We start from the raw sequence: 22,756 nt of genomic DNA, 5'->3' as shown, positions 1-22,756 counted from the left end.
AACAAATTTGTCTTTTTTCTCGATTAATTTTAATTTGGTCCAATTCTTGATCTATAAAATTATTCATTCAATTTATCAAATTCAACTCTCTTATTTCATCCAATTATAAACATGTATCAACTCAATTTCATTATTCGTCTGCCCCTAATTTTTTACATTTTATTCAATTTAGTCCCTAAAATTGAACTTATCATATCTTTCAAATTTGAACTCCAAATTTTAAACCCACTTCAATTATGTCCTTATACAACCTCATATTATCACAATTTACAAAAAAAAATCATACCAATTTTAAGATATTCACAATTTTGTCCTCAAACTCAAAACTAACAAAATTTACTTACAAAATTAATCTTATTTCATTTCTAAACTCCAGAATATACCATAAACATTCAAAAAATTTGATTAAAATCAATGAAATCTTTAGAAATCTTTAGCAATTTTGAAAATGGAGATACAAAATAACTAGACTTAGTTCTAATGATTTTAAAAACATAAAAATTACGAAAAACGAACTTAATATTACCATGCGAAGACCCTAAGTTGGTCGAGCCTTTGATGTTCAACAATAGAGTTTTGAAGTTTTATTTTCGGTGAAAAGAAAGTAAAAAAGATGTTGGCTTTTCATTACGTTTTATTATATTTATCTAACCATTATTTTGATTTAAAAAATTCAATAAAACAATTCAAAATTATAAACAAACCGTCCACCCATATGTACTATGGTCTAATTTCCTTTTGAACCTCATTTAATTTACCATTTAAGCCCTTTAACAATTAAAGATTTATAACAATTAATTTTTGTAATTTTTACAATTTAATCCTTTTTTCTTAATTAACTATCAAGTCATTAAAATTACTAGACCAAACTTCAATCTGTTTATACAAAAACTCTATAAATATTTAATAAAGATATTTACGAGCTCAGTTTATGAAAACGAGATCCCAATATCTCATTTTTCAAAACCACTGACTTTCGGTACACACCACTTGTACCTTTAACACAGGCAAAACTTAAATTATATACTACTTGAGTTTTGTTTACATAAGAATTATAATTTAAACACTTTTCTATAAACTGAAGCTAAAAGTCAGCATATGATAATAATTCCATAAGAGTCTCGGTGTAATCCAAAATATTTTACTATAGAAAGTGACTTGACTTGTTCCGCAAGTAACTTGACTTGTTCCGCAAGTAACTTGACTTGATCCGCAATAAACCAATATTCAAGTCTTCAATTTCAACTCAATTGGTCTTCATGTTTCGGGTTTTACTTGTCCAAAATCATCAAAAATGAATAGCATATCATTTTTGTTCTAAAATCTACCAACTCTTCAAAAGTGCAAGTATGACAATGAAACAATGCCTAAAGTTGTAGCCACTCTTTCGGCTACAGAAACAACCACAAAATGAACATTGCCTTCAAATGTGTCAGTAGATATTAAAATAAAAAATTAGATTAATTTGTGAGTAAAACAAAATTTAAATACATAAATACATTAGATTAGGAATACTGAACGATACAATTATTTATTATGGTGTTGTTATCAATCTTGAGTTGGTGTCGAGTCAACTTGTGACACTAACTCAATCAACAACAAAAAATATTTTATCACACCCACGATGTGGATGGATAGAAAAATTTTATATTAAAAATATATATTTATAAAAATACATCAACAAATGATTATCATTGGAATGACAAGTGTTATTTATATGAATTTGTTAGTCTTGTTTTTGATTTTTAAATAATGTTTTTCAATTATTTTATTCGAAGATTATATAAAAGTGTGAAAAGATGAAAATACCATTATAATAATATTAATTACCATTTGAAGTAAGTTCATTTTAATAATTTCACAGCTGAGTTGGCGTTGAGTTGACTTGTGACACGACTTCAGTCAACTTTATATATATTAAGTATTGAGATACAACTAATGGAGATGATAAATTATGCGCATTAAAATAAGAATATACAAAATACATTAAAATAAAGCTTTGATCGAATGATAAATTTAAGGTTTTACTAATTCAATTGGTATGGGTTCTAATCCCATTACATACATATTTTAATTGGTTTTTGTTAAAACAAAAAGAATAAAATACCTTTAATAATATGCCTTATTTTAATTATATAAGGACATTTTCATAATATCTCTAACCGAGTTAGTGCCCGGTTGACTTGTGACACCAATATGACTTATTGTAATTACATAATGACATTTCCATAATTTCTCGAACCATGTTAGTGCTTAATTGACTCGTGACACCAACTTAGTTAAAAGCTTAAATGATAATATAGATATACAATTGATGGAACTAATAAAGCGAAGACAATAAAATTAAAATGTATACAAATATTAAACTAAAAATTTAATTGAGTGATAAATTAAAAGTTTTACTAATACAATTGGTTCAAGTTCAAATCACACCATATGCATATTTTTATTAGTTTTTTTAAACAAACACAGCAAAGTATTTTCAAATAATATAACTTATTTTAATATGGAAAAACATTTCCATAATTTCCCTAACCAAGTTGATAACCTGATTGAGGGTTATGTCAACTCGATCAAGAACTCAAAAAGTAGTATTAATTATTTTGAATAAAGAAACTAATGCATTTATCTCAAAATTAATAAATGATTAAATTTAAATAATTTTTAAATATTTAATAAGTAATATAAATTAAAATTCTATTAGATAGTATTTAAAATTAAATAAATTATATGATTATTTTGGTACACATAAGTTTTATGATTTAGTGTTTAGTAAAAATGTTGTATAAAAAATAAAAAAAAATAAGTATAAGGTTATTGTTAGGAGGAAAAAAATTCAATTAAAATGACTATATATGTTCATTAAATTATATATAATTTAATGGACACTTGTTATCTAAATCTCGCTCGTGGATAGTAAACCAAAAAACCTTGATTACCCCATTTAAATGTGAGCTTAATGGCCCAATACTATTGACTATGGGCCACTGTCAGTATCCAGAGAACTTATTTTCCTTGCAGAGCAGTTGACGTTTCAAGCGTGAACCACAATCCAGCAGCCCTGCGTTTGACAACGTTTCGCCGATTTCGCTGCAACCATCTTCTTCGGTTTACTTCAAACAATTTCGACTCGAGGAAACAGTAGCTGCTGAACTGTTTTTTTCCTCCTAATGTTAAAGCAATGCTTCGGCGACTTGTAAATGGTTTCCATTAATGGAAATTGTGTGCTTATTACAGTTTACTATGTCATTAGACATGACCTATTTAGCTGAATGGCCCCATTGTTTTCATGCAACTGAAGGCTCCGGCAAGCGAATAATGGGATACAATTAACTCTCTGTCTCTGACTTTCATTACCTTCCATATTTATTTTACTACCATAAGCCATTGGAATAGTTTTCAGATGTTGGGGGCATGTTCAAGGTTTGATTTGAATCGAGATATGATTCTTCTTGGTTTCTCTGTTTTAAGATTATGCATCTATATTTAATACCTTGGAAATTGTTGCAGTTATGGGGAAAGTCGAGGGACAAGGAGAGTCTTGGCATGGCCGTGTAACGACAGTCACTGTAGGGCCAGAATACTGCAGGCAGAAGTTACTAAGAAGCTGATGAATCTTCTTGAAGACATCAATGATTGGATGTAAGAGTGGTGTATATTTATTGATGACTTCTTTTTGGATATTTTTCTGTTATGGATATTCTCATAATTGATTTGAGTAACTTTTGTCTGTTCATGCTATGATCAGAAGCTTAGTTCATGCTACTGGGAATGGAGCAATGCCAGCAGTGAGCTTCAGAAAATTTTGACATTATAAAGTGATGCTGATCACATTTGTAAATTATCTCTAGTTCTTATATTTTAGCAGAACTCAAGTAGGGGTGAATGCACGTATAATTAAAATTGGTTTTCGTAGTCTTTTATCACATCAGATTGATGTTAGACCTCTTTTTTTGGTCTCAAGAGTGGCATGAATTTTGTAATTCCTTAAATTTCAGTCCTCCTTTTTACTTTTTGGCATTTTAGATAATTAAATAAATTCTTTAATGCAAACTTATCTTGTCATTGTCCTGGAGAAATTATCTACTTAATGAGTTTTTATGCTGTTAAGTTTAAAATTAATACCGTTTCAAGACATTGTCTTCTCTAAAGTCTCGAGCAAGTTAGATCACAATGGAATCTATACTATTTGAAGCAATGAACGTGATACAATATGTTGTTATCCGACTTTACTTACATTTTCTGTTTCTTTTTTTAATTTGTAATGAGCGAATATAATACAAGACTATCATGAAGAATGTCATCAATCTCCAGGTTTCTCCTTCAAACAAGTATGCTGTTACTGGGAAATTTTAATTGCAAGTCAATAAGTTTTATCTGAAACCTATTGAATTGGATAAGGGGCATTTTAAAACAAAGTCCTAGTCTTGAAAATGTTTCTTAACTCCACCCTGCTTCTCTTTTTCCATAGCATTTTGCATGTACATTCAGCTTGGCCGCCATGTCTTCCATTCTTGTCAAGCTAACTTCTATCAACTCTTCAACAGCCTAGTTTACATGCCTGATAATACATCCATGCTTGCTCATGGTAGGAGGAAAAATAGGCCCTGTTCTAAACTTTGAACTTGCCAGGATGCTTATATTTTTCCATAGAAGGACAGTGGCAGAGATTTGGAGAGTGTTCTCGATATTGTGCATGTCAAATATGAATTTCTTGAACATATCCATTAAACCAAATTGTTTCAATGGAAAAATGCTTCCAAAAGTGGCAGTTTTCACAATGATGCTCTCTCATGTCCAGCATATGTTTGTGTATGCAAATGTGTATAAATGCAAGAAAGGCTCACCCACCTTTTCATTTCTACATCTTGGATATGTAATATACAGACGGGTATACTATGCTATTGTTCTGGAGAGGAAGTTGGGTTAGGTAAGTGGATTTGGATGTCCAACTTGTACTTTGTTTTTTTCTTTTTTGGTCCAAGTATACTGCCTCTTACATTTTCATTTTGTGGTTTCTTTTAGAGATATGAGGAAAGCTTTATCTAGAGATGTTGAAAAGAAGTCAATCATCCCCCTAAAACGTCCAGTTGCACCTGATGAATTGGAGTGTGATTAGATCCGTTATCCACGGAATTTCTCCAAACTATTTCTGATGGTGATGCATCACAACATGGTCATGTTTTTTTCTTGAAATACAGAGGTGGGACATCAGAGAGCTTTAGGTATGTCAAACGTGATATCCAATATCATATTCTTAGTAATGAATTCACTCGGTGCTCTGTATGTGGTCTTTCACTGTCCCTTGTATTTTTGTAACTTCCATTGTTGTTTTACTTTTTATATTGATTTGGTAATTCATGTATTTATAGTGTTCACATATCTCATGTCATAATTGTGTTTAAGGTATTTAATACATGTTATATATATATATATCGACACTTTTATATATTGTCATATCTTCAAATTAAGATGCTTTTGAGTTTTCCTGTCAGCAGATATCTCTCTAGATTTGCAATTTTCATCATTAAAAGCGCATGCTGATCTGTTTTGTATCCAGCATTGCATGTTTATAAAGTTAAGATTAGATTCTTAGAGCTCCCCTTTAAGCTAGCATATCAACCGAGAACCACTTTATGGAGAGTTCAACTGTGTTTATAACATTTCCATTCCTAGAGTTCCCTTTCGATGCTCATTTGAAGAGGGGTCGCCACTTGCCCAACGTGTGGCTTTTTTCAGAATTGTGGGGTACATGCGCACAGGCACACCATGAAAGCAATCAACACTATTATCATGAGCCGAAAAATCCAACGCATCTCTTCTTTGAAAACCAATTGTGTGTATGGGTATAGTTTTTGAAGCAAAAAAGTTGTTTGGTTATTCTAGTGAAGATTTGCATCGTTGTCAATCATGAACAAAAGTTGACAGGACCAAAAGTTAGTAACACTTACTGTATTGTATCGAAGAATATGGGTTTTCTGGTGTGTGGTCCAAAATGGGGCAACAATGGTGGAGGCCCCAGGAAGAAGTTGGCCATAAGTTAGAATGCTGTGGGGGCGAGATGGGTCCGGCCTCATCTGCATGTTGGCCGCTTGGACAACAGAGAAACAAGGAAGATGAGGGTGCTCACGTGCCCTCGTCTTATTCAAGAAAGAAATGCTGAACCAGTCACAAAGCAGCTGAGCAGACATGGGTTTGATGATTACTAAAATGGGTTTTCGTCCAAACCAGGGTTCAACTTCGCTCCTTTCTGCTTTTCTATGGGTTCTTGCTTTCGTGTCAACCTTTGGTACTGGAGTTCTCCATAACATTGTTTTGTAGCCGACATGGCATGGAGGAATAATTTCAACTTTAACTCCATACTGTCAACTGGTGCACTGCTGCTTCCTTTTTCTCTTTTTCATGATTCCAGAAAATGAAAAACAATGAAAAGAGCTGATGATGCCCTTGCCAACCCATAAGGAATTAACCAAAAAAATAAAGCCGTTAGAGAATTGTGTGCATGCGTAGTCGTAGACTTGCTTTAGGATCCTGATTCCTACATTTTAGCTATCCATTGTCAATTCCAGGTTCTCTGCTCCGTACAAATTAGTAGATCTCGATTCTGCTGTGCGGTTCGCAATCCCTTTGATTATTACTCATGTGGTCCTCCTCCTGTTTTCTGCCTCAACTCAACCCCAAGTTGTTGAGAGTTTATCATCATCATCATTATTATACTTTTTCTTTTCTTTTCATTTTAGTATGGGAAACTGTAACCCAAGTTAAGGGTATTAAAAAGTTTAATTTGTAAAAATTTCAAAATGTACCGGTGGTTGAATTGATTAGATCACTAGTTTCTATTTCGACTAGTTCAATCAGGTTTTTTGATTCAATTGAATAATTTATTTAAAAATTATAAAAATATAAAACAAAATATTAGAAATAGGAAAAATTGATTTAACTTGATTAATCGTTAACTCGACTTATTTTTTAATTTGGTTTGTATTGATTTATTGGTCATTCGGTCTAACTCCTTATTTCATATGGGGTTTTTTTGTTCAATTCTGAAAACAACGGGAAAGGATGCTTTTGAAATAATGTGGTTTGTTAATTTTAAATGTTTGGCATTGTTGTTAAAAATGATTGTGGAAAGTTAAAATGTTCATTTTAGTCATGATGTTGGGACTTAAAAAACAAATAAATTTACACAATATTTAAATAGTTCAATATATGTGTGCATTAAATATATATTTTAAATACTTTCTTAGTAATTAGTAAATTATTTGTAAATTTAATAATAGATAAAATATTTTAAAATTTTAAATACAATAAGAAATTATATTTAAATATTTTATATAATGATAAATCATATTTAAATAATTTAATATAATGATACATAAAATATAAATTAATCTAAAATTTTAAATACATTTTAAATGGTTAATATAAATTAGGATATTTTGATAATTCTACTTCAAAATGCAAAAGTCAAAAGCACCTAAGTCGCGGAAAATCAATTTTTGACAACGCTTTTTGTAACACCCCTAAATTTTTTATATTTTAAAAGCTGTTATAAATTGAGATAGTGTACAATTGATTTCTTGATAAAGTAAAATAAGGAAATGAAAGTGATAAAAGAGAAGGTTGAGCAGTATCAAAGAAAGTAAAATTGAAAAGTATGCTGTAGTATACTAAACTAAAGTAATGATTAAATCATAAATATGTAAAAAGTTTTGAGGTTTAAGTATAAATATTTGAAATTTGGGGAATGAAGTATAACATGAGAAAAAATAAGGACCAAGAGAAAATAATCCAAATTTCTTATGACATGAAATTGGTGTGCAGGGATCAAATTGAATAAGTGAAGAAATATGGACTAAATTGTAGTTTTACCAAAGGCGAATAGTGACTCTGATAGAATTTTGAAAAAACATGAAGGATAAAATGATTATTACTCAAATTAGATAATTATATGGTGTAATAATTAAGAAAGAAAAGTGTTAAATTATGATTGGTTGAATATTTTATTATTAAATAAGATATTTGTATGGAAACATGAAGAAAATTCTTCATGCTTCCAAGGCCACTTATATGTACATGAAAGGAGACTTTTATTTCTTTACAATTTTATCCCTTATCATTAAATCCCACCTTTTCTCCCAAATTTCTTGAAAATTCTCATTGTCACCCAAAAGGAGAAGTGAAGTAGAGATACTAGAGAGTTAGAATATCATCTTGAAAGAAAGATTGGAAGCGGAAGTGGAGAAAGTTGTGAAGAAATTGAATTGAATTAAAAAGGTGAGATAAATACTTCAAGAATTTTACTTTTTAGCTTATTCTAAATAATTTAATTATTTATGAATAAGTTAATAATGTATAATGAATTGATTTGATATATTGAAATAATAGTAAAAATACTAAATTGTAAAGTGCACAAAAGTTTATATGTAAAATAAAGTATTACGATAGAGAGCTTAAATGAATGTTAAGTGTTAAAGAATTAATTACAAAGAGATGTTACGGTAAAATTATAATAAATAATGAATTTTCATGATGCTAAGGACTAAATTGTAAACTGTGTGAAACTCAGAATTAAAATAATTGAAGTGAAGTGCATTAAGATCAGATATGTGATGTAAGAAATTATAATGAATTATTTGATTAAAGTGTTAATAGTGAAATTAAATGAAAAGTAAAGTTAGAAGGACAATTATAATAATTACTGAGTTTTTGTAATGTCAAATACTAGATTGCAAAAATAATTAGAAATGACTACAAATATTAAAAACTTAGAAAGTGATTTCTAGTATAGGTATTTATTATGTTTTGATGTGTTCATAAAGTGAGAAAGAAGAAAAGTAATGGAAATATTGTAAACTACGAAAATAAAGTGACATGAATTATAGTATGTAAAGTGAAGGTGTAATTAGGTTTACATGTAAGTTTTAAGGGACTACATAGAATAATAATCAAAATTATAATATTACGAACAATCAAATGATCTTGTATAAAGAATCTAATAGTTTGATAAGTGAAATAAGTGTTAAATGTTGATACGAGTGATAATAAGTAAAATTTTCACTAAAACAATTTTAGATAGTAGCAGTAGTTCAACTTTGAAAATGCACCAAATTAATTTAGAGGTTGAATTAAATATGAAATTAAAGCTTATTGAGTCTAGTTTAGCGTAAAAGAAACAAAGTAAGTAAAGAATTAGTATATTATGAGATATATAAAATTTTGAGAGACAATGTCAGAATGATTTTGGGTTCTCTTGTTTTGACTTTGAAAAATTATTTCAAATTGTACAAAAAATTTTAGGAGATGAAATTTATATGCTTAAATATTGATGAGTCTACTTTTAAGGGAAACAAACGAAAACATTATATGAGTCCTATACTGAAAGATAACTAATTTTTAGTGAATAAAGGTCAAAGCTGCTTAGCAGTAGAAAAGGGAAAGCTAAAACAATTTACTGTATTAATTGGAATAAGAAGAAATTCTGAAATTTTTATGGTAAAAAGGTCATTGAGTCTAGATTCAAAAATAACAAATGAGTTTTAATTTGGAACACTTTAGACCAATATATAAATAATTTAGTGACTGCTACTCAAGTGGACAGTTTTGCTAAAATTATGTAAATAGTAAAATTGAAATTAATGTTGCATATAGGCATACAATACTAAAAGGCATATCGTATAATTACATGTACATAAAGGATGATGAATGAAGAGGAGGAAAGATAATAGAAGAGTTATAATGTTAAAAAATTGTTGCAAATGATGGATTTGCTAATACATAAGACAAGTTCAAATGAATTGTTGAGGTATTAAGTGAGTGATTGTTATAAAATGAATTGAGAAAGTCTTCAATGATAAATTGATTGCTATATGATAGCAATAGTTATGGTATGTAGAAAGAATAAACTATTTTTATAAGAGTAAGTCCTCTAAAGGACTTATTTGTAAAACTTTGAATATTATGTTAATTTTATAAACCTTGTTATCTTTGACTAAAATAGCATGTTATATTATGTGGACTTGATGTGAAATGAATTGGATCGGGTAAATTTTAATTTCTGGATAGGGATTTAAGTGAAGAAAAATTTGGAGACAGGGAGCACATCGCGACGATCACTCAATTCAGTGAAGTTAGTGAGTGACGTTGCACGTGAAACCCCGACGTTGCGATGTTACCCCAAAATTTTGCATTTGAATCCTTGTTCGACCTTAAATTTTGTAGAAAGCTATTCTAAACCATATAAAACTTGAAAATAAATATGAAACATATAGGAAACATATATTGACTCAAATTTAATTATGTAGACACTTAAAATAATTTGAATTAAACTATAATTGTTCCGGCAACGAATGTAACATCCTGATATTTGGACCCAATGATTGAGTCAAGTATAAGGGTATTATACTTTCATCACTGAAATCCAAGTATTTGCCCTTAAAAGCATTATTGAGCGTGACTAAAGTTATGATCTCCATTTACATTTGTGTTAAAAGAAGAGTGTCGCAATTAGAATTGTTCATAATATTCATATTGAATTAGGTTTGAGCTAAACTTATGCATGATATCAAATATGAGATATAGTTACTTATTAATTATATAACTTTTACTATTATTAATATTTTTTATTATATTTCTAAACCTAAATAATTTAACATATATTTTACTATTTATATTATGGTATGATATATTTAATTTGTATGATATAAGCTACATAATATATAAATAGAAGAAAAAGTATCATATTATAAACTTGAAAACAAACCAATTTAGATACCATATTTTAAATAAATTTAATTTTTTTAAATCTAATATTTTTATATAAATCTTTTCAAAATTTCAGACCAACTAACCCAACATTTTAACAAGTTGCAACTGACAAACGGACAAAATAAATCAAATAACATAGAAATTAGGTGGAAGACTAGAAGTCAAAGTTTGCGACTTGAAGTGAAAATGTGGGATCAGTGACTAGGTAATATTTAGTCAAGCAATTTGCTTCATCTAAAATAACTTTTACAAGTTTAATCAGCACCTATTTGTTATAGTGAAATCCAAAGAGGTACATACTACTTGTCTACATCTCAATACCTTTTGGATAACGCACCAATGATAGAGGTAAGATGTAACTAATACTTGTTATCTTTTTAAAACACTTCAATATATGAATATTTATTTTTAATAATTTAATAATTTTATTTTGAATTTCAAGATTTTTATTTTCATTTGATTTTTTTGGATGAAATTACTAATGTCGCATTAAATTATTGAAAAATAAATATAAATGACGTGTACAATCCTTTCCCAATTCACTAAGATTTGAAGTGACATGAAAGTTTCCATTAATACCAGCATGATGAAACTTCTTTTTTTTCATAAAAGAAATGGCAATAGATGAAGAATTATTTGGATTTAAATTTGAAGATAGCAGTATTATGATGTAGCTAGGTTAAATGCGAGAAGCAATGGAAGGTGGAGTGGGAATTTGAGATTTTGAATTACTAATTTCAAATCAGAAATCAAAGTGTGTGGGATGTTTGAATGCCCACCTCACATTGAAAGGAGCACCAAACCTTATCATGTAGTTTCAAATCTGATGCTGTCTGCCATCTTTGGTATACTTTAGGAGGAGGGTTATGTCACAGCAAAAGCTCAAAGGAGGTGAAACACTTTATTCAATGTGGTTAACTAGATGTACCACCATCTAAATTTGTCCAAAACTCTCTTGTTGTATTATGGACTGGTCCATTGGTCATTTTGGGTGCCATAAGTATTTCTTTTAAATAAAGGTTGTGGTTCCTTTGTCATCCTAGGATCAAATGTCTTGCTTCCTAGGAACAATGATCTTTGGTTTTCTTTTCTCTTAACCGATACTCTCTACATAGCTAGCTAGATTGAGGAATGTCACAATTAAGACCATAATTATATTCATTTCATTAATGTTGGTGGGTGGAAAGAGATAGAGAGGGACATATAAGCATGCTTTATTTGGCAAATCTATATGTTTTACCAATACCAGTGTTGTTCAAAATCAGATATACTTTTTCTAGCTTTATACTAATCATCAATTGTTGATAAAATATTTCTATTTCCCTTTTGGATTTTGCAAATGATAAAATTAATGTTCATTTTTGGGTATTGCCATTTCATTTATCACTGACTTTTTCATGTGATGGAATTAATAAGCTGACAAACCAGATATTTTGTATAGTAATTCGACCAAAAAAGGATCTTGTCAAAGGCAAGGAGCCATTGCTTTTTATCATTGTCTATTTATTTTACTTCAAAACTAAAAAGATTTGCTACTTTTTTTTCTGTCGCCCTTGAAATCATATTATATATATATTTTTTATTTATATACTACATTTTTTACAGACTGCTTTACACATAAATGGAGTTAATGGTGATCATCATATCTACCTTAAAAAAAGGGGGAATTTGATATGATGATGAGATCAGCGTACTTTCTCAAAGAGTACTTTAGCAATATGAAATGTGATGGTGTCTAAGTCACAGTGTGCAGCATAGTAAAAACTCCGTGCCACCGTAAGAAATGTTTGCTTGAATTCTGAGGTTTGGTCATCGGCGGCGGAGGGATTTTGCAGTACTAACTGAACGAGCTCTTGCATGTTGGAATCTATTTCCCGGGTTATGCTGTTCTCTGTTTCATTATTGTAGCAGCCATTGACGTGCACCTGAAACAGTTGACGGTAAAAGTAATTACATATGCATGAAGCCGTATGGGTATGTTGCTTAGTTCTTAGAGTCGAAATGGAATGAGGTATTTATGCAGCAGAAGACCAAAATTAATCATATCCATGCAACAAATATTCAAATTTAGTGGATATCATATCATCCCTTAAAGATAGTTGCATGCATCGGGATTAGATTCACTTGGTATATTTAAGTGGGCATGTTATACTCATTTCATTATAATTGTAAAACGAATAATGGTTTAAGCGTTCCCATTGGGAGTCTTCATGGAATCCACTTAGAGGGGGAGCCCGTAAATTCAGCAACACACAGGGATTTATACCATTGACAGTGACAATGAGATTTTCTTATCGGATTATAATGAAATGAAAGATGGTAAAAGAATGGGGACAATGTTGTTGAGGCAACTGACCTTTAGCATTTGGCGATGATAAAGCTGATGGCAAACTGAATTTGTGAGGCTGGAGAGTGGATCGTATTGGGGATGAGACAACAGTTCGTCCAAGGACCAACGGCCAGAGCTGAGGTTGATGGTCTGCACCACTAACTCTGCGAGTCCTCGGTGCCTATCACCATCCACCACCCACATCAGCATCCACTTTTCCCACTGTTTACACAGATAAAAAAAATAAACAAATTAGAAAGCTTAAAAAATTAACACCACTGATATATATTTTTTTTACTCAAAAGATTTACTGTTTGCAAGTGCATGTGAAAGTTACTGCAGCTATATCCCATATCTCAAAAGTGTAGATACTTTTGAGGGAGGGGGGGGGGGTTGTTAATGATTGAATGAAAAATGGTCCATGGCGCAGGCTATGGGGATAAAATGATTACTTACAGCACGGCGAATGCTGCAGCTAATGTCTCGACCATGAGCCACAAGTGCGTCCAATGATAGGTGGTTCAGGGTCCGAAGCAAGATGTCTATCATCTTCTGAATTGTCCTGTTTGAGTCCAACTTACTGCAACAAAAATCACATGTAAGCATCACTTGTTTTGTCAGCCTTTCTTCCACTCCAACACATTGACCCTACTGCCCCTACATCACTGCCTTTCGTTAAAGTACACTGTGTCTTTTTCTTTTATTGGCCAGTGTTTCAGTACATATTTTACTTTGTACCCAAAATTCTTTTGTCGACGCTACAAATAAAACCTGTCCCTCTCTTCAAGGGAATCAATTATTGTTTTTGTTTTTGACACGGGGAATCAATTGGTTTAATCGTCCATTAAGGGTGAAAAATAAAAACAGTTTTTGAGTGTTTGATGATGAATTAACTACAATAAACATGCATTCATTCATAACTTAATTAATTACCTTGCATTAATGTGGCCAAATCGTGCATCAACCACAGTTCTGAAGACTAGGAGGAAAGAATTCCTAAGGTCCTTAGGTTTCCTTGCATTGTCAAAAGAAGAGGAGATGGTATCGACCAAGAAAGCGGTCTTAGCCCAAGCCAGCCGCTCTTGCGACTTTTCTGGCTCGAATATGCTGGCTGCCGCCATAAAATAAGTTAAGAGAAGAGATCTACGGGTCACCCCAAAATCAGCCAGACCCATTTCCGAGTACCACCTGCTCAATATATAAACAGTATTCCTCATTAACTATAATTGAGCAAGCAAGGGAATCATGATTGGATATATTTTTACTTACTTTTGCATACTATCCCATTCCATCCTATGTAAAGCTTGGCAATTATTGTAGTCTTGTTTTGCAAGATCAAGGAACGCATTATTGTTCACATACCGCATCCTGCATGAGATCAAAAGATCAAGAGACTTCTTTTTGGTGGACCCAGCCAAAAAAGCTGTATTAATGATGATTAATGAGTCTAATTTCTTTAATTTAAACATGAAGCATGCACACTAATAATAGCATTTGCAACATTAATTAATTAATCATGCCACGTTGCGAAACCAAACAAAGAAGATATCTTAAACAATATTCGAGTGGACCCCCAACTTAGAAGTTGGTCTGAGACAGCCGAGATTATGACACAAATTAAGGCAACAAATTGAACTTGATGATGACAAATATGACCAAGAACCGTGCTAGGTTTCCCTCGACATTCCAAAATGTCTAAAGCCAAAGCCAAAGAATGATGTCATTACCTAACTTTAGTTCTATGCAAGAATCATATAATATGATGTTAGTTTGGCTGTTTTTACTTTAAAGAAAAGGTAGATAGTAAAAACATTAACAACAAGAATGTTTTGTTTTCCTATTTCATTTACTTTTTGTCTTACTCTATACACATTTTTATATTATAAAGAAGAAAAAGTTACCTGTAAAGAGTTTTTCCAATCCACACATCATCTTCACCTCCATATTGTTCTATGTAAAACCTTGTTTCAACTCTAGGCAGGCTTGCATACCATGGAAGCTTCAATGCCAACCCAACCTGTTTATATAATTCATTAAAATCTTACTAATCCATCATAAATTAACCATCTAAATCATATTTTCACTTTCTTCTTTTACCGAAAAAAATATGGTCAAAATAAATTAATTAATTTATAAAAGGTGGTTTTACAAATTATCACTTCCTGCCAAAAAAACCCATTATGCAAATTGCAAAATGCTGCTCATAGTGTGCCCCCCATAAATAGCCAAACTAAACATGCATGAACATATATATAATATTAGTGTGTCAGCTGTCTTAAGCGTGAGTATTCTTTGCTGTTATTTGATGATGACCCTTTTGAAGTGCTTCGCCCCCTTGTTTATTAGATATCTGAATTTTAAGTATTAGTTGTTTATTTTTTTCATTTGGAAAACCTATGTGGCATGTTGTTAAATTTATGCCTGGTTGGTCGGACTGCAAACGAGAACTTGTCGCACTATAAATTGCCCTAACTTCAAAGACACACACACATTGGGCATGAACCAAAACAAAAAGAGGAAGAAAGAAAGAGACATAGTGCCGACTAATCACAAATAGTAGCAGAGATTTAATAAAGAGAGAATCAAATCATATATATATATATATATATATAAAGTAGCCTCTATATGTTCTACTATTTTATTTGGATTTAAAGAGCTTTTTATGGAATATAGAAAAAGAAGTTCCATCCATGAACAAAACAAACAACTTTGCACTGCATATATTTAGTAATATGAGAAGTGTCCAATGGATGGATCTAAGTTAGGTCACGTCTGAATAGGAAAAGAAAGTTTGAAATTTTTTCCATTTCCATTTATAATTAAAAAATTGTTTACTCCAAAATTCACTTTAGGGTCGGTCAGTTCCGAATTAAACCTATTAGGTCAAACAAGAAAGATGGGGTTCAAATATTTAAATATTGCCACCGTTGGGGGAGGCTCAAGAAAATAAAGAAAGAATATGGGCAGTTATGATAAAAATTAAAACGAGCAAAAAAAAAAAGATTGCAAAAGCTTAATAACGTTGGTTAGTTGATGTAGAATGCAAAAGATAAAAAAGGATAAATTACACCCAATGTTACTAGACTATTAGTAAATTTACGTTTTCATCACTCAACTTCAAAAGTTACAAAATGGTCTTTGAACTATTCGATAACTTTCTTTTAAATCACTAAATTATTCTAAAGTTTTCATTTAAGTCATTTGGTCGTTAAATTTTTTTTTAGTGTTAGAGGTCAAAGAAAAAAAATTATTTTGGTTTGCAGATACATGACTTTAAAGCTATTTCGTAAAAAAAAGTGAACTACAAAATAGAAAAGGGAATGAGAGCTTTCGATTAATGCAAATAATCTGAACAAAAAAAGTCGTATAATAATGACTTTATCAGCATTGTGATTTAAATAAAAACTTTAGAATAATTTAATAACTATTTTGTAACTTTTGAATAATTTAATGACCATTTTGTAATTTAGTTAAGCTTATTAATAATGAGAAAAGGAAAAATAAAAGTGATAAGGTGTAGTCGGAGGTATTTGTTAGGGGAATAAAGAAATAGCAACCGAAATGTAGGAAAGGAAATGAAATAATAAAAAGGAGAACATATATTACCTCACCAGGTAAGTCTTTGGTAATGATCCATTTATCTAATAATTCATCAGCCGCTTGTTTTTGTGTTAAAAATGTGGATGAAAAGCGCTTGGCATCCTCAAGAATCTTTTCTCCAGGGAACAGCACCTGGGAAGCCCTATACAGGTTGAAAATCCCGGTTATGGCTTGGTTGGACTGCCCCACAAAGCAGAAGAACTCCCCGCCTTTCTCAAAATGTCGGAACACATCTGTTTCATTTCATGTAATCAAATCCAAGGATATCGGGTATTAAAAAATAATAACTCCATTTGCAGAGAATAGGGATAGTGGTCCAAAGCAAAGCTTATATACCTGCAGAAACCTCGTACCCATGTAACCTTAGTAACCTAAACCCCATGGCCGTGTCGTCAATGTCATAAACCCGAGTGTTTCTTGCCCAGGAAATTCCATCTTTAGTCCAGTATCTGATATTTTTAAGACACTGATGATGTCAGTATTGGGGGAGTAAATTTTGTTCATATAATTAAGTTACATGAGGGCCCATACCTATAAACGTAATCTAGGCATTCTTTAATTTCTGGGTGGAAATATCTTGAAATCCCAAGGCGTTGCAAGCGGTCGACAGTCCAAATATGTTCGAACAGGTCAACCGGGTACACATTGGGGACTACATAATTAAAGTTAATATTAGAGTTCAAACTAACATGCACAGCAAAAGGTGATATATTTCCAAATATGGCTAGACAAAACAGGCAATAAACTAGTTTAAATTACCTCCCCCGTTGAATCTTTGAACAGTTTTCATTAAATATCTGAGGCAATTCTCATCTTTAGTTTGCATGAGTGCGAAGGCAGTGGAGGATGGCGAGAACAAGAAAGACCCATCTATGCACTGTAACTTCAAAAGCTTTTCCCAGTCCAAGTCTGGCATCCCTTCAAGGCTATGGAGTAGTGTTGTGGGTACATTATGCATTATCTCCTTTGGTATCCTATCCCACACGCACAATGATTACGTTACATACATACATGTAAAGATCATGACCAACGGGTCCTACACTTTCTATATTCAAGTAAATTAAAGATAAGGCTGCTTTTCTAGTAAATTGGTGAAAAGCAAGCAACATAATAATTGTGGAAGCTTAGGAATTTGAGTTGTCTAAAAATCAATACCTTGTGAGCTTTAGATCTCTCTTTGCATAGATGTCTATAAAGACAGGGGAGTCATACGGTACTTCAATGTCTAAACTTCGAGCTATCTCCAGAAGCGAAGGAAAAGCCACTTCAAACCCGATTGGCATGTGCTCCTCACTCTCGTTTTCGAGTTTGCTTATATTATCTTTGAAAAATGACACCCCTGATTACCATTCATATTTAAAACAATAAAATTAAGGACAAAATCCGATAAAGAATAATCCGGGATTCGATTCTTCTGTCTTTGTTTTATAGCAAAATATTTTTACCACACCTTTCTGGCATTTGTCAGGATGAATACCCCATGTTTTCAAGGCAATAACACAAGCTAAAGTGTTGATCAGACGATCATGTGCCATGAATATTTGTCTATCGCCCCAGGATCCATCGGGGAGCTGATTGTTAGCGATCCATTCGAGGCTGGATGGAAACTGAGGAGCACCGCTACCGCTAACGTCTTCAACCAGAGCAACCCAGGCTGTGTCATAAGCTGAGCTACTTATCTCTCCATCCTCCATGGAACCCAGCATCGACTTAATGGTGTCCACACGTTCCTTTACCTTATTCGACTCATAAACCTTTTTTTTTTTTCGGATAAAATAAAAATCACATCACCATATCTACAAACCACTCACTGATTATGATTATATGTAAAGAATTAAAAATACAAAAAGAAAAAGTGTTTGGGTGTTGGTGAAATAATATATTCACCTTAAGAGCTTCCTCTTCTTCTATGTCATCATCCACAATCTCCTTCCACTTTATAACTGGCAGACCATTTTGAAACACGCCAGCATATTCTGCACATTAATATTACTCACTGTTAAATATATCGAATTTGTTGGTAATGATACAGAAAAAAAATATTAAAAATGCAAAATGTTGAAATTGGAATTAAGTAAACATCGTACCTTGAGTGCGGGGTTTGGATATAGCTCTGCATAAGGGCCGAATATCAACGTTATGGCCTTTGTCTTTACCCCATAACGGCCAAATGCCTGTGGTTAAATTAAAATATTAGATTATTTTTACATAATCATGTACATGTACAATTTATCCACTTTTACATTTTCTAGACATCAGCGATGGCTGATTTACCAACTTTTAATCTAATGTTTTCTTTTAAAAAAGGACAAATAATATGGACAACATGTAGGTATGAACTTAAAACCGCCAAACTGAAACTTCATTCTTTAAAGTAAATATAATAAACTAAGGTAAAAAATAAAAATCTCAAGTAAAACATAATCCATGTCTTTGTCCCTCCATCAGAAACAATAAGTATTGCATGAAGAGAGAGAAATGTTGTGGTTTTTGCATCCCAGAATTTCAATGTTACCATGAATTTTGCCAGAGAAACCAAAAAGAATGAAAGATCCCTGTTGCAGAAACCAAAATCCTAAAGAAACAAATGATAAAAGAAAAAAAAAAACAGGGAGTTTGAATTCCCCTTTGCTCCTACTGAGAAAAGGTGGTGATAAAATGAATATGGTTTTCTTTTATTAGATTAGACATACCTGCAAAGGGTAAGGGAGGATGATATTGATTATTGGAGAAGGAAATTATAGAAGAAGCAGAGGAGGAGGGGAGGGAGAGGAAGGAATGGGAAAACATATTGTTTATGGTAAGGAGTGGAAGGGAGAGAGGAGAGACAGATAAATAGGATTGGAGTACAAACTAAACTCAGTCTTTGCATTTAAAAAACTAAAGAGAACGAAGGGGAAGCAGACAGAAACGACTTCCCAATAGATTCCCGCAATCGGGTGCATGGGATCATCCATATCTATGGAACCGAGGGGCACTCGTGTCCTTCTCCTTTTCCTCCCTCTCCTCTCTTCTTTTAAGGCGAACACAACAATAGACAAATAGCCCATTTTTGTTTATTTATTAAGTTAAATAAATTATTATAAATAAAATTTTCAAACTCGTTTATTAAACGAATTAATTATAAACAAAATTTATTCAATTCATTTAAATTCATGACTAAATTCGTTTATGTGAGTTTAAAATTCATTTAAAACTTGTTTATTGTTTCATTAATATATTTATAAAATTATTATGGCTTGGATGTTTATTTTTATTTATAATATAATTATTAATATTTATATTTGATTATTTTATATTTATATATATGGTTATTTATTGTTTGTTAGTTACTCGTGAACATGTTTGTTTAACTTAAACGAATGAATGGCTTACACAATTTATTCTGACAAATGAAATTCCTTTTACCGCTTAATAAACTTGTATTCAAGTAATTTTATATCTTTTAATTCAATTTTCAATCTTTTTACCACTTAATAGCTTATAAAACACTCATAATCTTATCTTATTTTCTCTACATGTAATATTTCATATCAAATACAATCATATCAATATGATATTTATATTTTTCTTTTGATATTAAACAATTGCTTGACATTTTAATTTACATAATTTACTTTAATACAAATGATCAAATTAAAAATTATAAATTCGTGTAAGTAAAATTAATTCATCATTTTTTTTATTAATATCAAACAAATCGTTCTAAATTAATTTTAAAACTTGAAGTCAAGTAGCTAACAATTTGATTATGTTGTTAATGGACCTTGGCTTCTTGGTTAAGGCAGAGGCCTTGAGTCTTTGGGACTCGAGTTTCACCATATGATTACATCATATGATATCCACCTCATTTTGTGCATGTGCTTTGCACTAAATTTATTCTACATGCTATTGTAGTTGAACGTGGGTTCAAGCTCATTTCTCTTCCACTATAATTCAATTTCAAACAAAAGGGATTATTTATAAAATCATAAAAAATTTTAAAAATATTTTTAAACAATAAATTTTAATTATATATATAAATCAATATAATCATATGAGCTGGTGTAGGAGTAGGGTGACAAAACACACACCACACAACTTAACGTAACATAAAAAAAATATACATAAATATGTCAAATTATTTTATATAATATTGTGGGTAGACCTGTCCATCGGCCGGGCGGTCCGGCCCGCCCGAAATATGGGAGGGTTTGGGTAAAAATATAGGCCCGAAATATGGGCTTGGGCAAAATTTTAGGCCCGTTTAAAAAATGGGCCGGGCCTCAGGCAAGATTTTTTGGCCCGGGCCCGGCCCGGCCTGGCCCGAAAAATATTAAATATATTTTTTTTTATTTTTAAAATATAATAGTTTTTATTTTAAGTTTATTTACTTTCATTTCCTTGACTAGTGTTACAAAATAATAATAATAATAAAACATCAAGTTTGTTTTACTAATCAAATGTTAGATTTTGTTACAACAATTAATACAATTAATAATTTGATAAATTTACTAATCAAATGTTAGATTTTATTACAACAATTAATACAATTAATAATTTGATAAATTTACTAATCAAATGTTAGATTTTATTACAACAATTAATACAATTAACAATTAATAATTTGATAATTTTACTAACAATTAAATTTAATAACAATTAGTTTTAATTTTATTAAAAAATAATTTTAATTTTAATTAAAAACGGGCCGGGCCGGGCTCGGGCCTCATATTTTTTCTTCGGGCCGGGCCTGGGCAAAATCTCAAGCCCATATTTCAGGCCGGGCCTAGTAATTGGGCTGAAAATTTTTGTGGGCCCGGCCCATGGACAGGTCTAATTGTGGGAGTAAATAAGAAATTAAATGGCAAAGAACGTAAATGTGAAATAAAGAAATGGGCAGTGTGGTGAAAGGTTAATAGTTATGAGTAATGAAGAGAGGGTGGGAATCTTGATATGCATAGATAGATTTATTCTTTGAATTGTCCTACTCTAGGAAGACGTTATCAGTCCCCATTTTCACTATTTAAATCCACCTCTTCTTGCTAATTTACTTAATTACCATACAATTGTTATCAGTCGCTCATAAAGAAATGTCTTTTGCGGCTATCAACTTTCTTCATTTCCAACACCAACCCCATCACCGTTATCTACCTTTGATCCAGAGGGTATAGTGCCCCTTAAAATAAAAAATTATTATTTAGGATTTTTAGGATTTTTTAAAGTATTAAATTAGTAAAAATAAAATTATACTTTACTCCCTTAAAGTTATAAAAATTTAATTTAATTTTTAAAAAATTATAAAAATATAGACTATAAAAAATTAAAATTTCATTCAGCCCCTAAAAAATTATTTTGGCTTCACCCCTACTTCCATCCACAGTTGTCACCCGTTACTTATATTATTATAGCAATTTCCTCAACTATTTTTTTTTTATACTTTCTTGGGTCAGGTGGACGGAAAATGAGTGTTGGATATATAAACATGAGAAGGAGAATAATGCAGGTTTTGTTTGGTTGAAGAAACAAAAGAAAGTAATGACAGAAACCAAACCATATAATATTACATTAATTACTTCTGAAATGTTTGTTTCTACTGCGGAATCTAACAATCTTTGATGCTCATGCTCTCCATCTCTTATACTTGATAATGCCTGCCATTTATGTCACACCAGTCCTTTTTATATTAATTACTCTTCGATCGCATCTCATGCACACCTATACCATTCAATGGGAGGCCTCAATTCATGATTTCTTTTTAAATTTATTTTGAAATTCTATCTCCTCAAAATCAAGTATAAATCTTCTTTCTTATTTAATGCAGTAACAGAGAATGTAATGATTTTATAAAATATATTAATTATCTTTTTCTTAAGTAAAACAACAATTATAAGGCTGATTTCACTTTAATTTTGTACCCATATGTATTATCAAAAATGAAATTCATGTCACAACAACGTGTGTTTTTTCTTTTACTTTCTTTCATTTCATCTATACAAACTGATCCCTCCCACATACAAACAAGATGACTGATAATGTTTGCTTTGTCAGCAATCGTCCTATTTAATATATTTTTTTAGT

At 31.2% G+C, this 22,756-nt stretch overlaps 1 protein-coding gene across 1 annotated transcript; it reads right to left on the bottom strand.

Annotated features, from left to right (window-relative positions):
- Nucleotides 1–12,320: 12,320 nt before the first annotated feature.
- Nucleotides 12,321–19,695, bottom strand: LOC107912438 ((-)-kolavenyl diphosphate synthase TPS28, chloroplastic). The gene is made up of 15 exons (XM_016840621.2): nucleotides 19,390–19,695; nucleotides 18,784–18,870; nucleotides 18,584–18,672; nucleotides 18,147–18,450; nucleotides 17,852–18,035; nucleotides 17,456–17,670; nucleotides 17,228–17,348; nucleotides 17,033–17,145; nucleotides 16,703–16,929; nucleotides 14,998–15,113; nucleotides 14,366–14,464; nucleotides 14,030–14,284; nucleotides 13,553–13,676; nucleotides 13,124–13,318; nucleotides 12,321–12,692 (listed from the first exon to the last, which is right to left on the bottom strand). The coding sequence occupies exons 1-15, from the start codon at nucleotides 19,484–19,486 to the stop codon at nucleotides 12,453–12,455; spliced, it is 2,466 nt and encodes an 821-aa protein (XP_016696110.1). The 5' UTR covers nucleotides 19,487–19,695; the 3' UTR covers nucleotides 12,321–12,452.
- Nucleotides 19,696–22,756: the final 3,061 nt, after the last annotated feature.

Source organism: Gossypium hirsutum, chromosome D11 (assembly GCF_007990345.1).
Source record: "Gossypium hirsutum isolate 1008001.06 chromosome D11, Gossypium_hirsutum_v2.1, whole genome shotgun sequence".
In the NCBI taxonomy this organism is placed as follows: Eukaryota; Viridiplantae; Streptophyta; class Magnoliopsida; order Malvales; family Malvaceae; genus Gossypium; species Gossypium hirsutum.
Note: the sequence above shows the minus strand (reverse complement) of the source record. Positions and strands in the feature narration are given on the sequence as shown.

Excerpts from the sequence above, each read along its gene's own strand:
- LOC107912438 (XM_016840621.2), bottom strand. The coding sequence starts at position 19,486 with ATGTTTTCCCATTCCTTCCTCTCCCTCCCCTCCTCCTCTGCTTCTTCT. Across the intron at positions 18,451-18,583 it reads AAGAAGAGGAAGCTCTTAAG|GTTTATGAGTCGAATAAGGT; the intron begins GTGAATATATTA and ends AAAAAAAAAAAG. Across the intron at positions 18,036-18,146 it reads TCCTGACAAATGCCAGAAAG|GGGTGTCATTTTTCAAAGAT; the intron begins GTGTGGTAAAAA and ends AATGGTAATCAG.